The sequence below is a fragment of the Citrus sinensis genome, chromosome 5, assembly GCF_022201045.2.
Source record: "Citrus sinensis cultivar Valencia sweet orange chromosome 5, DVS_A1.0, whole genome shotgun sequence".
In the NCBI taxonomy this organism is placed as follows: domain Eukaryota; kingdom Viridiplantae; phylum Streptophyta; class Magnoliopsida; order Sapindales; family Rutaceae; genus Citrus; species Citrus sinensis.
In genome coordinates this window covers 5,185,474-5,202,077 of record NC_068560.1, presented here as the reverse complement: position 1 = coordinate 5,202,077, position 16,604 = coordinate 5,185,474, and the positions used below count along the sequence as shown (strand labels likewise).

The window sequence follows — 16,604 nt, the reverse complement described above, 5'->3', positions numbered from 1 at the left end:
TCAATGATAGAATCTGACATTGCAGCCTATAATAATATATAATTATATAAGGATTAAAAAATCAATTAAGAATTTTAAATTAAAATAGATCAATACATGTAATTACAATCAATTAAAAATTGCAAGTAAAACTTTTTATATTTGAAGTGAAGTACTAAATTACCAAACTTAATAAATTAAACATAAAATTTATTCAGCAAAAATGTATTTGGGTGTAGTTGTTTCTTTGTCAGCGCTCTATCTCTCTTTAAAGAACTAGATATTGATGATTATTCTATCAAAACCTCTTTAAAATACTCAAATTTTATTTTCTAACTTGTCCTCTTAGTTAATATAACTAATAAATAAAATCTGAAAATTCACATAAAAATTTTATGAAAATATTGATAATTGTTACTACATGTTGTTTCTGTAAGTAGTTTTAATATTAATGACGATGTTATATTACATTGTCATTTTTTTTTCAATTAGAAGTTTTTTAAAATAAATTAAAGCAGTAATAAAATTTTAGCTCCCTAATGTTTTCAATCTATTCAATAAATATATGATTTAATCATTTTATAAAATAAGTCACTAATTTCAATTGAAAATAATATAAGTGAATAAGGGACATATTTGTAAACAAAATAAAAACTCTATTGTTATATAAAATTGATGAAAACATAAGGGTAATTGGGTTAGGGACATATTTGAATATTAAATAAAAACTCTATTGTTATACTAAATTGATGAAAATATAAGGACAATTGAGTTAGGGACATATATGAAAATAAAATTAAAACTCTATTATTTTACAAATTAATGAAACATTAAGGGGTGTAAACGATTTTTTCTGGACTAGCCCGACGCATAAGTCCGCCACTGATACTAATTTCAGGTTTAAGCAATAACTCCCCCACATTAATGAACTCAATCTTCATAGAATATTCCAAACTCTAGGTACAAAGGCATGTCGGTAGCACCGAAATTGTTACAACGCGATATGTGACTATTACAACATGAACGATAACACAAAAATAACTTTGGCTGTTAATTTGTTTTCCTCGTCATAATTAAAAATTTTCTTAAATTACTATCCTCTGTATAATATTTTGTATTTGTTAGTACATGGAAGTGTTGGATTAAAACTCAAAAAGTGAATCCCAGCTTCACCAACAAACCTCTGGGCAATTTCATCCATAATAATAACAGCAGACTTTTACACACACACACACACACACACACATACATATGTATATATAGGTACATGGGCGGATCCAATTAAGGCCCAGGAGGGGCTCCCCTCCTGAGCCATATTTTCTCTTTTAAATGTACCCCAAACCCCCTCTGAAAAAGTTAGATAAAAATATTTGGACACATTTTTCATATGTTAAAAGACTTGTAGTTCAATGGTAAGAATGTTATTTGATGGTTTTAAAGTTTTGGTTCAAATCTTAATAGCCACATTATTTTTTAAAAAAAATATTTTGTGGAAACTACTTGGAAAAATGATATTTTATTAGTATTATTATTTAGAATTTTAAAAAAAGTAATAAAATTTGAGTTTATAAGACTTAAAATGTATTCAAGTGAACATTAAAAAAACCCTAAGTTAAATAAAAAATTTTGAACTAAGCCCCCCCTCATTTTAGTTTCTGGTTCCACAACTGTATATATGTATTTAGGGGCAGAACCAGGCTTCTGGTTTAGGGGTTGCCGAAATATGTCACGAGTTCAAATTTTAGCTAGCGACTAATTCGTAATCCAAAATTTGAAGTTTAAATTAAAAATAATGAACATGCACAAAAGGATCGTCAAAGAAAAATGAAATAACGTATCATTGAAGTCTCAAATTACATGAAAATATAAAATAATTGTATCTTGTACTACATAATTTAACATATATTAAAAGCGAACTTTATGTTCTTTCATATCCCTAAAATCATCTATGACTGATTCCATGCTACTCTTCTTAGCAATATCTCTCTCAATGTATGTGATCAATGTGTCTGTGAGGAAATCATCATCCATTTTGTTGCAAAGTCTAGTATTGACAATATTCATAGCTAAGAAAGATCGTTCAGTAGTTGCTGTAGAAATTGGAAGAGTAAGCACCAACACAATTATTTTGTAGACAAGTGGATATATTAATGATCTTCTAGTTCGTACCAACCATTGACATAAATCAGAAAGAGATGATAAGTTTTTAAACTCTGGATCTTGAACAACATTATAATTATAATGATCAAGCTGCACTCTCAGATATATCTTTTCATTATCTGTGAAGTCATCTCGATAAAACTTATCAACCAATTGACAAATATCATCAATTCTTAAAGAATTATATCCTTCTCGAGGATCCAAGGCTCAACTAAGCATAAGCAACTCTACTGAGCTATCATTAAATTGAATATTTAATTCTTGCAATTGAGAATCTATTGCCGCATAAAAAATATTTACCCGATAATGGTGCTCCATAGTAAAGTCATCTTTTTTATTACGAGCTCTACCTTGCCTTGCAATATATTGAGCATTCATATATGGAATGTCAATATTGCGTGCCTTACAAAAAGAAATCACTTTCTCCAGCAAATTCTGCCATTCTTCATCTCTCATTTTTTGCAAAAGTACTTTAGTGGATGAAACAAGGCGCATGACATTAAGAATGTCCTGTGATTGACATTGTAAAGCTTGAGAAAACAAATCAGCGATCACCATGATATTTTTCATGAGATGTAAAACAAAGACAAATTCAAATGAAGTTATCACTTCATAAGTTGCATCTACATCTTCTCGTGATGCATATGTGACTCTATCCTCCATAATATTAATTAAAACATCACATGTTTCACTAAACATATTTATCAAACTAGAAACTGATTTGAAATGAGAACCCCGTTGAGTTTCACTAGCCCGTTGTAAGGTCCCAATTTGATTAAGCCCTTTACTAGTCTCACGTTCATCAAGAGCAAGCATATGTGCAATTTCATCAGCTTTAGCATGTTTCAGCTCATCATTACGCTTGCAAAATGCACCAACAATATTCAAAACAGAAGTTAATTTTGTAAAAACATGATGCACAGGAATTACCACTTGAGATACTGCAACTAATGTTAATTGTAACAGATGTGCTAAACAATGAATATAATAAGCATATGGACAATCTTTTAAAATCAAAGCTTGTAAACCATTCCATTCATCTCGCATATTACTGGCACCATCGTATCCTTGACCTCGGATGTTTTGAATTTCTAAAGTGTGATTATACAATACAAAATATATCTCTTTTTTCAAGGTTTGTACTGAAGTCTCAGAGACATGAACTAGCCCAAAAAACCGTTCTCTAACAATTCCATCCTTATCAACAAATCTCAAAACTATTGCCATTTGTTCTTTCTTTGACTTATCACAAGCTTCATCAATAATTATGCAAAACTTTGCATCCCCAATTTCTTCTCTAATTGTCTTTCTGACTTTCATTGAATAAATGTGAAAAATTTCTTTTTGAATCTTTGGTGATGTATAAATTGCATTTCTCGGAGCTTTTGATATAAGGTTAGCAAATATTTCATTATCTTCAACCAACACTTCCAATAGTTTAAGAAAATTCCCACGATTATCTGAAGACTTACTTTCATCATGGCCTCTAAAAGCGGAACCTTGAAGTGCAAGATACCGAGCTGTTCTAATTAAGAACTTAACCCGTAGTCGATTATCGACAACATCTTGAGTAGTATACTTATGAAACACATGTTGAATATGTTGAGATTGATTCATCAAATCCTCACATGATTTTTTAGCACGTTTATGAGTAGAATCAGGATCAGTGCCCACATGGTTTAGAAAAGCACATTTTTTACCTCTCACTTTCCCCCAAGTTCTTAAACCATCTATCGTGAAAGCTTTTGCTCCTTTATACCCAGATGCTTTATTAAAAAGAAAGCAGGGTAAACAAAAAGTAGCATCATTTGCAATAGAATATTCCAACCAAGTGGGAAACAGAGCATACCATGAACTTTAAAAGCTGCGACCATGATCTTCAGACTGCGGGTTTTTTGAACGTATAGGGTGGTACGAATCTGCTCAAATATAAGCTCATCGAATTTCATCCTATTTATTAATAAGATAGCTCCATATTTGATGACGTAGTCGTGGATCACGCTCTAAAGAATTAACATCAACTTCATTAGTTTCAACTCTTGAAGATTTTGTTTGTCGATTTTCAGAAATTGGGGGTTCAAGATTAGATACTAATGGTAATTGTGTATCGGCTTGAGTACTTTCTGGGGTTTTTCTCTTAAAAAATTTATCAATCGTTTGCTTTTTCATATGTAAGAATTAAAATAACAATCATTATAATCCAATAATGAAAATTAACAATGAACATATCTTACTTACAAATAAATATACACTACGGCTCATCTTCTAGAAAAAAAAAATCCCAAAAGCTCTAATCTTCTTACAAATTTTCACAAATAAACTAAACTGATTGTGTATCATGATGCTTCATACCTTTAAACTGAAAATATAATGATCAACTGGCTTCAAGTAGATCCAGAGAGTAAGATCCAAAGCAATGAACAGATGGAGGTTGATGGGCGGCTTTGTAAAGGTAGGAGCAAGAGGTTAGAGGCGTAAAGTCAGGGGAGTAGGTGTTAAAAGTCAAAAAAGTTTTCTTTATTTGCTTTAAATTATAAAGACGAAATAAAAGTAAAAAAACATGGGTGGCCCATGTGTTTTCTTTTTTTAATTGTTTATAATTTTAAAATTTTGAAGTATGTAAAAAAAACTTTTTTGAAATTGTGGGGGTTGCCCGGGCCACCCTGGGCACCCACATAGTTCTGCCCCTATATATATATAGAACCCATAATAATAACAGCAATTCCTTACAGAAAACTTTTGAAATCAATTGATTAGCTATCCAATGAAGGACTATGTTCATTCATACTTGGGACTTTAATGTAATTAATCAAACTGATTGCTTCAGTTTCACCATTGACAATAAGGCATAATGAAATTAAATGGAGTAGCTCTCATGAGATAAGTTTAGTCATCTCTTGGAATGGAATCAGATGACTTGATAATTGTTATTGTATTACATTTTCTGGAGCATTGCTGGAAGCCTTATTAGAGAAATAAGCAAAAGGACTGTAAAAAATAATTCATATAATCTTTCCTAAGATTTGTGGGAGATTTCGAGAAAATTAAATAATTTTATGGACAAAACTAGATATGTTCTTAATTTTCCTTGTTAAACACAAAAACTCATCATTTTGGGCTAATTAATTCTAAAATTAACAATAAACTAGCAGACGTTAACTCTTTAATCGTTGTTTTGTTTACTTTTCTTCAATTGTCACTGAAAGTCGCGAGAGATATGTTTATTTCTGTTCATCTTTATAGCCATCCTTCCCTTTCATTCCACTCCCTAGCATAGCCAAATCTAAAGGATACTGGCAGCTGCAGGACAAACTTTAACTTTTCTTTTCTTTTTTTTTAAAAAAGGGCAGATCGTGAATGGTACTTTTAATTCATTGTATTTAAATTTTCCTTATTAAACTTAAAACTTATGAAGATGAACAACGATTAGCCTAAATTTCGGCCATAGGGAGATTTTCTAATGAAACATGTTATAATAACTCACTTTTAAAATCAGCTTGTAATTAAGGGGAGGATGCTTTGGGGTTAATAAACCACCAACCAGTTCCATACCTAATGGATGTAGAATCCTAACAAACCATTGGCTGCAACTTGATTCTCAGTTGAAGACAAATTGTTCATGGATTGGTTCACATTGTCATGAACATTCTTAGGTTGTGAAATGCCAAGTATGTAAAAACCCTCTAAGGTGTTTCTGTTGGTTTAAAAATATTTTTTATGGCGGAAATATTTGGATCACAATTCTCATACAATATATAAAATTACCATAATCTAGAAATCATACCTTTGCTTTTTCGCTGAAGTAATCTAGGCTCGCAGATCATGATCTGTCACCACCAATCTTATTAGATCATGATCCGTCACCAATGACTTTCCTAGTTATGAGTCAGGTTTGATCTGCACTTGACGTGTGGGCGCTCTTATAACTACTGAAAGCAACTAACAAGAGATTTTTTTTTTCTCTCAAAGTTAGAGAGAAAAAAATCCTTTTTTTTTTCTCTGATTTGTATATTGTGGCTACTCTATCCTTTTAAAGAAAACAAGCCCTTTTATATCCCTATTTTGTGGAAACCCTAGGCTCCATAATTATATTCTTTTTTTAATTCTATTAAATTAATTTTGATTTAAATTAAAAATAATAATAATAAAACCAAAAGTGGCGTTACTTGTTCTTGTTATAGGGACCCACCTTGTAAAATAACACTAGGCCCCTTACACACAAGCATATTAAATAGAGCCTTTCACTAAATAATATATTTAGGCCTCTAACCCAAATAACTAGTTATCTTGCTTATTAATCCAGTAGTGTAACATATACACTTTTTCCTAATTAGGTGTACTATGTATTTTTCATTTCAGTATTAATTTTAAAGTCGTCAGATTGGTTAATTGTTACGGATAAACTTGACGCGGCTCGATTTCTTATCATGAATTAATGGATTTGGGTCGAGTTAATAAATGGATCGTGTTTTGATTAAATTTAAATTTGTCACGACATAAATTAAGACAAATCGAGCACGATTAAAAGGTTGAATAGTCGAATTTTATCTTCATCACGGGTCAAGTATTAGCTAGATTTGTATTAAGTTTAAAAAAAAAGGGTGTCGGTTCTATAAATTGAGAAGAGGAGAGAGAGAGAGAGAGGGGGGGAGAGGAAGAGAGACAAGTTGACTCGTTTGACCCGAGCCACCTCACCGACCGAGCCAGGTAGCGGTTTGAAGCTCATGAGACGCCGGTCATACCCCAACCGTCTAGATCACCAAAAAATGATCCTAACGCCGCCGATTGAAGCTTGAAAAGTCGCGGCTCCACCTGTTTTTGTCGCAGTTGATTTCACCGATTTTGGGTGATGTCATCGCCTGGATCTTGATCCTCGACTCACCCTCATCATTTTATGACCAACCTTGCCACCTGAAACCTCCATTTTGGCCGTGAACAACTGCTGGAAAGCTTACGGCTTTGGAAGCATGATCCGCCGCCATTGCCATTCTTGGAAGGTCACCGCCTGCAGCATTGGACTCACCGAGGTCAGAACTATCAGACTTGAGCTTCCCGTCGCCGTTGACTGAAGTTTGGTCACCATTGACTGTGTTAGCCTAAAGGGCTACATATAATGTAATTTTGATGCTAACAAACATGTGTCTTAAGTGATATAATAAATATTGTATTTCACATTTTCACTAGTTCTTGAAGGATAATATTTATGATGAAGTGAATCACATGAAATCAAGTTCAAGACACTCACCGGACAACGACGCGATCAAGAATAAAGTTTGGAGCTCAACGGATTTATTATTACGACAATTCTTGTAAAGTTGGTATGATTTAATATATGAATGATTTAGCATTTGAGAAGCTCAAGTTTTTATTTAATAAATCATCATTTTTCATAAACCAAAGGTTTTACAAATATTAGCTAAGTATTTTGTGAAGTTAGTTATTTTTCAAGATGTGGAATAAAACGAAAAAGTTTTACAACCTTTGATTTTAATAAGTATTGTTTTGAATTCCAAAGTTGGACTTATTTACAAATATTTAAAACTTTTTGGGCCATATTATAATTTATGAAAGTTTGAGGGCCTGAGCATAAATATCATAAGTAGACACAGAGTTAGCGGCTAACCGCCTGAGGGCTAGTGACTAGCCGCCCAAAGAAAATTTCATATTTTCAAATTTTAGACTAAAGTGAAAGATTTTGAGAACTTTGAAATTTATAAGCATTATGTTAAATTATTAAAAAGACTATTTTAAAAAATATTATCATATTTTGGGCCATATCATAATTTTAGAAAGTTTTGGGGATGACAAGCATCATTTAGAAATTCTCAAATTGGACCTATTTATAAAGTTTTATGACGTTTTGAGCCATAGTATAATTACATAAAGTTTTGGGCACAAATGCAATTTCATGAACAATGTTACTGTTGCAAATTCAAATTTAATGGTAACTTTACTGTTCTGAAGCAGCGAGCCAGATAAATTAAGCAGCTAGCCACTTGAGCGTTGGAATTTGCCTATAATGGCTAGTTTTTGGGTTTTAGCTATAAAAACTCAACTCAAACTTCAATTCTAAGAGACTTGCAAGCATAAACAAGTGTAAACAACATATTTTGAGTTTCCAAATTCAAAAATCAGCATAGATTAAATCTTTATTGAGCTATCATTTGTATATCCACTCTAAAAGAGAGTTGTTTGTTGTAATTTTCATTTCTCATCAAATTGTAAGTGTACAAGTATGAGAAACACTTGAGGTGAAGAGATTGAGGAGATAATCTCTTGATTGTAAGGGTTTATTGACACTTTGGAAGTCAATTGTAAAGAACTTGAAGCCTTGGGAGGTTTGGATAGTGAAATCCTCAAGTCGAGTGAGCTTGGAGGTGTGGACGTACGCGGGGGTTGCCGAACCACATAAAAATCATTGTGTTTGCTCTCTCTTCCCTTACTATCTTATTATTGTGCTTTATTGAATTAATTGTTTTTTATTCCATTAAGGCATTAGATTAAATTGTTGTGTGGTTTGCTTAGCTTAAATTTTAAAATCCCAATTCACCCCCCTCTTGAGTTGCCTAGTTAGTATTTCATTTGGTATCAGAGCAAAGTTCTCTTGTGTAGACTTAACCGTCTAGAGTTAAAGATCCATAACTAAACCAAATTAGCTCAACCTTAATGGAAGGCCAATCTACCACTCTAAAAGTGAGTTGTTTATTGTAATTTTCATTTCTCATCATATTGTGAGTGTACAAGTGTGAGAAACACTTGAGGTAAAGAGATTGAGGAGATAATCTCTTGATTGTAAGAGTTTATTGATACCTTGGAAGTCAATTGTAAAGAACTTGAAGCCTTGGGAGGTTTGAATAGTGAAATCCTCAAGCTGAGTAAGCTTGGAGGTGTGGACGTAAGCGGGGGTTGCCGAACCACATAAAAATCACTGTGTTTGCTCTCTCTTCCCTTACTATCTTATTATTGTGCTTTATTAAATTTATTATTTTTTATTCCATTAAGGCATTAGATTAAATTGTTGTGTGGTTTGCTTAGCTTAAATTTTAAAATCCCAATTCACCCCCCTCTTGGCTTGTCTAGTTAGTATTTCATTTGGTATCAGAGCAAGGTACTCTTGTGTAGAATTAACCGTCTAGAGTTAAAGATCCATAGCTAAACTAAATTAGCTCAACCTTCATGTAAAGCCAATCTACCACTAGACCTCCATTTTTTTATGGTAATGACTATCCTTATTGGAAAACTAGGATGAGAGTCTTTTTACAAGCCATAGACTATAAAATATGGAAAATAGTTTGTGATGGTTCATTCATTCCTAGGAAGAATGCTTTAAGTGAGTCGGATAGGAAAACGATGTCTTTAAATTCCAAGGCTATGAATGCTTTATTTTGTGCCTTATATAAAAAAGGAATTTCATAGAGTTTTAAATTGTTCTAATGCTTATGAAATATGGAGAAAACTTAAAGTTGCGTATGAAGAAACTACAAATGAGGAGGAATCTCATGAAGTGTCAAATTTGGCACTTATGACAATTGGAGATGAATCGGATGATGAACTTAATGAGGTAAGTGGTCTTCCTACATATGATAAATTCCATGATGCTTTTAAAGAATTGCATGATGAGTGGATAAAAATTGGTAAAACGAACGCATGTCTTAAAAAGAAAATGGTAGAGCTCACAAATCAAAATGAATCTCTAAGTGTAAAGATAAAATGCCTAGAATTAAAGAATAAAACATTGCATGAGAGAGTTTCATTATCAAATGAGAACCTACCATTTCACAAGAGCATCTAGAATCACATGTAGATAACTTGGAAAATGAAAAAGATGCCCTGCAAAAATGCAATGTTTCATTAAATGAAAAGATCAAAGAATTAGAACTAGATAATGAAATGTTACATGATAGGGTTGCATCATTTACATGTAAACAAAGTACTTGATATGAGCATGAGAAATCACATGTTGATGAATTAATGAAAGAAAATGAAGTGTTTAAGAAGAAGAACAATGAGTTAAATGAGATTGTCTTAAAATTTACAAATGGACAAAAGATGTTGGATAACTTACTTAACTCACAAAAATGTGTGTTTGACAAAGGAGGTATTGGCTATAAGCCAAATTTGAAACAAAAGTATTATAAGAATTACTTTGTGACAAGTACCCCAATTAGCAATCAAATTGTATGTCACCATTGCAATCAAGATGGTCACATGAAGAATAGATGTTCAGTTAAAAGAAATGCATATTATGGAGTAAAATGTGTTTGGGTTCCAAAAGGCACAACTTGAATATTTTTTTTGTAGGTACCATAATCAAGAAATGATGAAGAATTTCTTGATGGAAACTTGTGAGAATAATCATTTGATCATGATCTAAGAGAAAATGATGAGTAAGATGATTTAATTGCTTTGGTAACAATTCTTGCCATATTGATTTTGTTGAATAGATCATGATGGATGGATTATAGCTTGAATTTGCGAAAGTATGCTAATATATTTACATAATTCAATTATTATTGTGTATAATCATGATGCATGGATAGATATATATGATGGTAGCATGTCAACTTATCATGATTCCTTTGTTTGATTTTGATAATTATGTGATCTTTAATTTCATCATTTTAATTGTCTATCATCACGTTTTATGTCATTTATTCATCTTCCTTATTTGTTCATCACTTATGTATGTGTGAAGTCATATGTCATTTATTGTATTATATCATCATTCATTAAATTGGCCTATGTGAGCATTTGTAATAATGGATTTGATCACTTGTTCTTTAGCTCATAATGATGGCTTTTCTTAATAGCTATGTTAATTTTGATGATCTATATATTGTCATATGTTGATGATCTATATATTGCCATATGTTGATTTTGATGATCTATATATTGCCATTATGTACTTATGCTTTACTTAAGTTTTGATGGTAAAGAATGTACTTTGAAGATTACATTGTATTTAATGAAGTTTGATTTTATGCAATCTATGATTGGTGAATGGATACATTTTTTGTACTTTATCGATATATTGTTGAATATGCATTACTTGTTTTAAATGATATCGAAAAGGGAAAAAATACATTTACTTCAAGAATTTTAAGCATATAAGATTTTTAAAGTTATATTGAAATGTCACATTAGATCTTTGATGAGTTTAGTTGTCTTGATTTCTAAAATGTGATTAGTAATTATAGAACTTGGATAGTTGATAATATGTTCTTATAACTTTTGCATGCCAATTTGGTAAACAAATCAAAACCTCTTTGCAAAGAACAATTTTCAAAAATTCGGCATGAACTTGGGATTATGAAATTTATTAATATCTCTAATCATGTTATTAACACTATTAAAATTGATTTCTTAATGATTTTGATGATTGATGATTATATGTGTGTTGCTTGATAAATTGATGGAGTTGTTGGTTTGTTATAATTGTTTAAGCTTATATAGAAGTGTTTTTAACCATGTTGTGTATTTGAGGATTTGTTCATTTTTAAGGGGAGACTCTACCGAAATTTTTGCTCACACAAAATGGGTAATAACTTCATCGAATTATTTTTTATAATTTTGTTTCGATTGCATCTATCTTTCCTTTTCTATGATGAAGGGGGAGATAAATATGATATGTTTTTTGATAAAATCATTTTGGTTAAAATTTTTAAATTGGCCATATATTTAGGGGGAGCATACAATATGGTTTTGGATATATGCATTTTGAATTTTTTTGTTGTCTAAAGGGAGAGACAAAGTAATATATCATTTCGATATTGTCAAAAGGAGGAGAATAATATACACTTTGAGTATTGTTTGGATGATTGATATGTGATTATGGGGATGATTTTGGGATATGATGATGATTTGATTATATGGTTGTTTTATATAATAATTTTATATTAAGAGTTGTTGATTTGGTAATTGATGGAATAATGGTTTATGATCTTTTTATGGTTGATGGATTGTGTGATGATTTGTATATGGAGTTGGCTTGTATCATGATTTATAATAATTTGGGAGTAATATTATTAAACTTGTATTTGAGGTGATGCTTATTGTTAGGGGGAGATTCTATCGAAATTTCTATTCGGACAACATGGGTAACAAATTTGCTACTCTTTTTCTTTCCACTAAGTTTTCTTTTTGATAATGAAGGGGGAGAAGAATACATGTATTTAAATTTGTTAATTTAGCTAAATTGTAAGAGAAGCTTACATTTAGGGGGAGCAATTTGTGGAATCATTCTTTGAATACATGAAAGGTTTGTCATCATAAAAAAGGGGGAGATTGTTAACATATGTGTTTCCATAATGTTGATTTTGATGATAACAAATAAGATTAAGAATGATTAATCTTTTAAGCTCAAATTGTAAAGGGAGCTTACATTTAGGAGGAGCAATTTAACGGTAACTTTACTATTCTGAAGCGGCAAGCCGGATAAATTAAGCGGCTAACCACTTAAGCGCTGGAATTTGCCTATAACGGCTAGTTTTTGGGCTTCAGCTATAAAAACTCAACTTAAACTTCAATTTTAAGACTCTTGCAAGCATACACAAGTGTAAACAACATATTTTGAGCTTCCAAATTCCAAAATCATCATAGATTAAATCTTTATTGAGCTATCATTTGTATATCCACTCTAAAAGAGAGTTGTTTGTTGTAATTTTCATTTCTCATTAAATTATGAGTGTACAAGTATGAGAAACACTTGGGGTGAAGAGATTGGGGAGATAATCTATTGATTGTAAAGGTTTGTTGACACCTTGGAAGTCAATTGTAAAGAACTTGAAGCCTTGGGAGGCTTGGATAGTGAAATCCTCAAGCCGAGTGAGCGTGGAGGCGTGGATATAGGCGGGGGTTGTTGAACCACGTAAAAATCATTGTATTTGCTCTCTCTTCCCTTACTCTCTTATTATTGTGCTTTATTGAAATTATTGTTTTTGATTCCATTAAGGCATTAGATTAAATTGTTGTGTGGTTTGCTTAGCTTAAATTTTAAAATTCCAATTCACCACCTCTTGGTTTACCTAGTTAGTATTTCAGGCCTGTAGGGGCAATTGAGTAATTTCACAAGACTTTGGGGAGGATCCACGAACGAGAATCAACCCGCAGACGTTGACGATACCGAGTTCGAACATCGTCACTGTGAGTGGAATATACAACATTTATTTTCATAGTTAATTATGATAGAAAAGCATGATTGCGAGATAAGTATTTTAAATATTTTGATTTAATGATTTTCTCGAAATGAATTTTTTTCATGTATTGATATTTTATTAAAGTGTTTGGTTAATTGTTTTCCGTATCGATTTTGAATGAAGCATGATAGTATTTTGAAGATAATAAAAGTGGATTTAGATGTGTTGATGAAAAGAAAAGTGATTTAAAGTAAGGTTAAATGGTATATGGATATGAGTACGATAATTATTTTTTTAAAATCATTAGACAGTACCCTTCCCCTCTAGATACAGTGATACAGATGAGATGAGAGGCCTTTGGGGCCCGTCTGCGTACACATAAAGGCTTTGGGCCGTGTACTTAGGCGCATTGTCATTTGGGGACCAGATTATGCATGCACAAATATGATGAGATATGATGAGATATATGAGATGATATTTCCCCGTCTATCCGTGTAGCTCTGGGGCATGACAGTACTTAGATATCACGTCATTGCCTGTCCGTTGAGGTCGGGATATGAGACATGATGAGACAAATAAGATGATACTTACCGGTCTATCCGTGTAGCTCCAGGGCATGACGGTACTTAGATGGTAGGTCATTGCCTGTCCGTTGAAGTCCGGATATGAGATATAAGACATATGAGATGACATTTCCCTATCTACCTATTGAAGCTCTGAGGCATGATGATTCACTAATTGCTCGTCCGTCGAGGTCCGACTATCACTTGTTTGGTGATAGTTTTGGTATTCAGTGTTCGATATTATAAGTGTTATGATTTATTGATTTTATGCAGATTTGTGTAATGTTGTTAGTCCAGTGCATGATTTAAATTAAATAAGTTTATTTAAGTTTTTATGATATTTTGATGAGATTTTTTAGAGAAAGATTGACTTATTTTTAAAAAAAATTATTATCCACTCACTAAGCTTACTAAGTTTTATACTCACCCGTTTTTATTATATTTCCCCCCTCCACAGGAGATTTGCAGATACATTAGTCAACCCAGCAAAAATAATTATTTTTGAAATTATGGCCACGTGATGGTGCTAGAAATCATAGATGTTTTTTTGGGATATTACGGATTGTATAATCTATTACATATTTAAGATTAAGAATACGCTATTGTATTTTAACATTAGAATGTCTTGGTGATATTTGGTATGTTGATTGAAGAAGTTGGTTGTAGAGGTTGAGTATCGAACTATTTTTGGGAGTGTTAATTTTATAAATTACAGGTTTGAGAATGTCATAATTGTAAAGGAGACTCTGCAGGATTTTCAGTAGACTCCTTAAATATTAGATTTACTATTAGTTCATTTAGTTCATTTAGACGAGATTAGATAGACTCGTCCTGGGGTTTTGGGCGGGGCGTGTCAAGTAGTGGTGCAATCAATTAAATGAGCTAACCCAAGAATCATATGGACATATACAATAGTGGCTACAATAATTAGGTATGTAATTAAACTTGCCCAATTATTTAATTCCAAATCTACTCCACTGAAAGATTGGAACTGACCTCTATAATTGTATGCTATCTAAGATAGTGTTGTCGAATAATAATTCGACCCATGCCACACTAATTTCCTTACTGAACAATCCTTTGTACCACATCACTAATTAAATTGATCTATCAACTATCCAATCAATTTAATTACATCTTGTTCCTTGATACTTACTGGTTTTCTTTAATGATCATTTTCAACATGCTAATTATATTGACACACTCTGGCCAGAGAATTCTATGATCAAGTATAAAAAACCCATCAAGAGAAGTGTTGTACAAATTCTATATTGTTAATCTATAATCTCACTGCTCATAATTGCTTCCACCAAGATATAGGGTAATCTTAACTATAAAAGAATGTTGCGCCCGTTGGTAATTCAAATGAAATGACAATCATAAACATGAAACTATAATTAACTCAAGATTAAGATTACAATAAAATCAATGCCTATGAGATTTAATAAGTTTAACAGTCATTTCAAGGTTAATTAAATCTCATATGTGATCTAGTTCAATATAGTCAAACTACATTAGTAAATTCATATATGATTCAGACAAATCATTTAATGAATTTACTGCAGTTTAAACATAAATAAAGCGCCTAACTCTATTTATCAATTGCGAACTTAATTTATTTAATCATAAGATAACTTGTATTTATATCTTCTGTGAATCACATAAATACATATAATATGATTAAATGGACATTATTCAAAATATTTATGCAATTAAGATTTTTGAAAAATATCTCAAATATTGTATTAATCAGAAAATCAATATGCTTTAAAGAGCGCATAATCCCAATAGTTTCAACTTGGCTGAAACCATATACATAGGACATCCGTGAGCCTCCATACAGTTCCAAGTCTCTGAAACCAATTAGGCTTGAAAACCAGCATGCTTTAGCCATATTGAATGAAACTTTGAACGGCTTAGGGCCGCTGCTGGAGTTGCAAAAGCAAGAAATAATCAATGGCAAGGGATCCGAAATTTAGCGAGGTAAAATTTTGATAGCAAGTAGAGCCGCAAAGACCCATCCAATCTGAATTACATAATTACATAATCTGAATATTATTGCTAATCCTTGCCCAAGAATATTGAAGCCCTGAGAAAGGAAGTTCAGTGAGACTATAACCATCAATAAAGGCAAAACAATTGGCACAAGATAAAGAACCAGGAAGGTTACCGCCTTGTAGCAACACCAACAATTCTCAAGCTGAACCTTTGCCGTCACCTGTCGAGCAGTACAGGAGAGAATACTGGCATTAGTAATAAATTCTTCTATTAAAACCCAAAGTTTGAATGAATACGCCGCGAAAAACGACTTTGCATTGAATCAAAATCCACCATCGGTTCAGAAATAACAACAACGCAGGATTATGAATAGAACAAACAATGGCTAATTCTTCTTTTGAATTCGGGTTAGCCACTCCTCGACTATTCCTAACTAAGAATTTCATTGAGGACGCTGGCTGTCCTCAATGCCTTTTTCCTTAGCACTTAAACGCCTTTTCTGAGATTTTGAGATCACAATCTTGAATTGATCAGCAGTGGCTTTAGTCAGAGGATTAGGATTTTCTCTTGGTTTGAGCTCTGCTAAGCCTTTTAAAAATTATATACCACCTGTCTTGTAGTGCTGGGGTAAAATTAGACTTAATCACTTCTATTTTTAATTTATTTACCACCAATTACTTAAGTCGATTCTTTTTTTTAGGAAGAGATCAAATTATGAGAGGATCCTAGACCGTTCCATATCTATATAGCAATGGAATGTCAGGTAAAT

At 32.1% G+C, this 16,604-nt stretch overlaps 1 protein-coding gene across 3 annotated transcripts; it reads right to left on the bottom strand.

Annotated features, from left to right (window-relative positions):
* Positions 1-1,834: 1,834 nt before the first annotated feature.
* LOC112497602 (uncharacterized) lies at positions 1,835-4,603 on the bottom strand. 3 transcript variants are annotated; one of them, XR_008055061.1, is made up of 4 exons: positions 4,492-4,603; positions 3,989-4,142; positions 2,440-2,649; positions 1,835-2,069 (listed from the first exon to the last, which is right to left on the bottom strand). XR_008055061.1 is itself a non-coding variant. In XM_052442315.1 (3 exons), the coding sequence occupies exons 2-3, from the start codon at positions 3,754-3,756 to the stop codon at positions 2,046-2,048; spliced, it is 1,341 nt and encodes a 446-aa protein (XP_052298275.1). In that variant the 5' UTR covers positions 3,757-4,142; positions 4,492-4,603; the 3' UTR covers positions 1,835-2,045. The 3 variants fall into 3 exon arrangements, 2 of the variants coding, with proteins under 2 accessions (XP_052298275.1, XP_052298274.1); XM_052442315.1 differs by having other exon boundaries at positions 2,440-4,142; XM_052442314.1 differs by lacking the exon at positions 1,835-2,069 and having other exon boundaries at positions 2,099-4,142.
* Between the last annotated feature and the right edge of the window lie 12,001 nt (positions 4,604-16,604).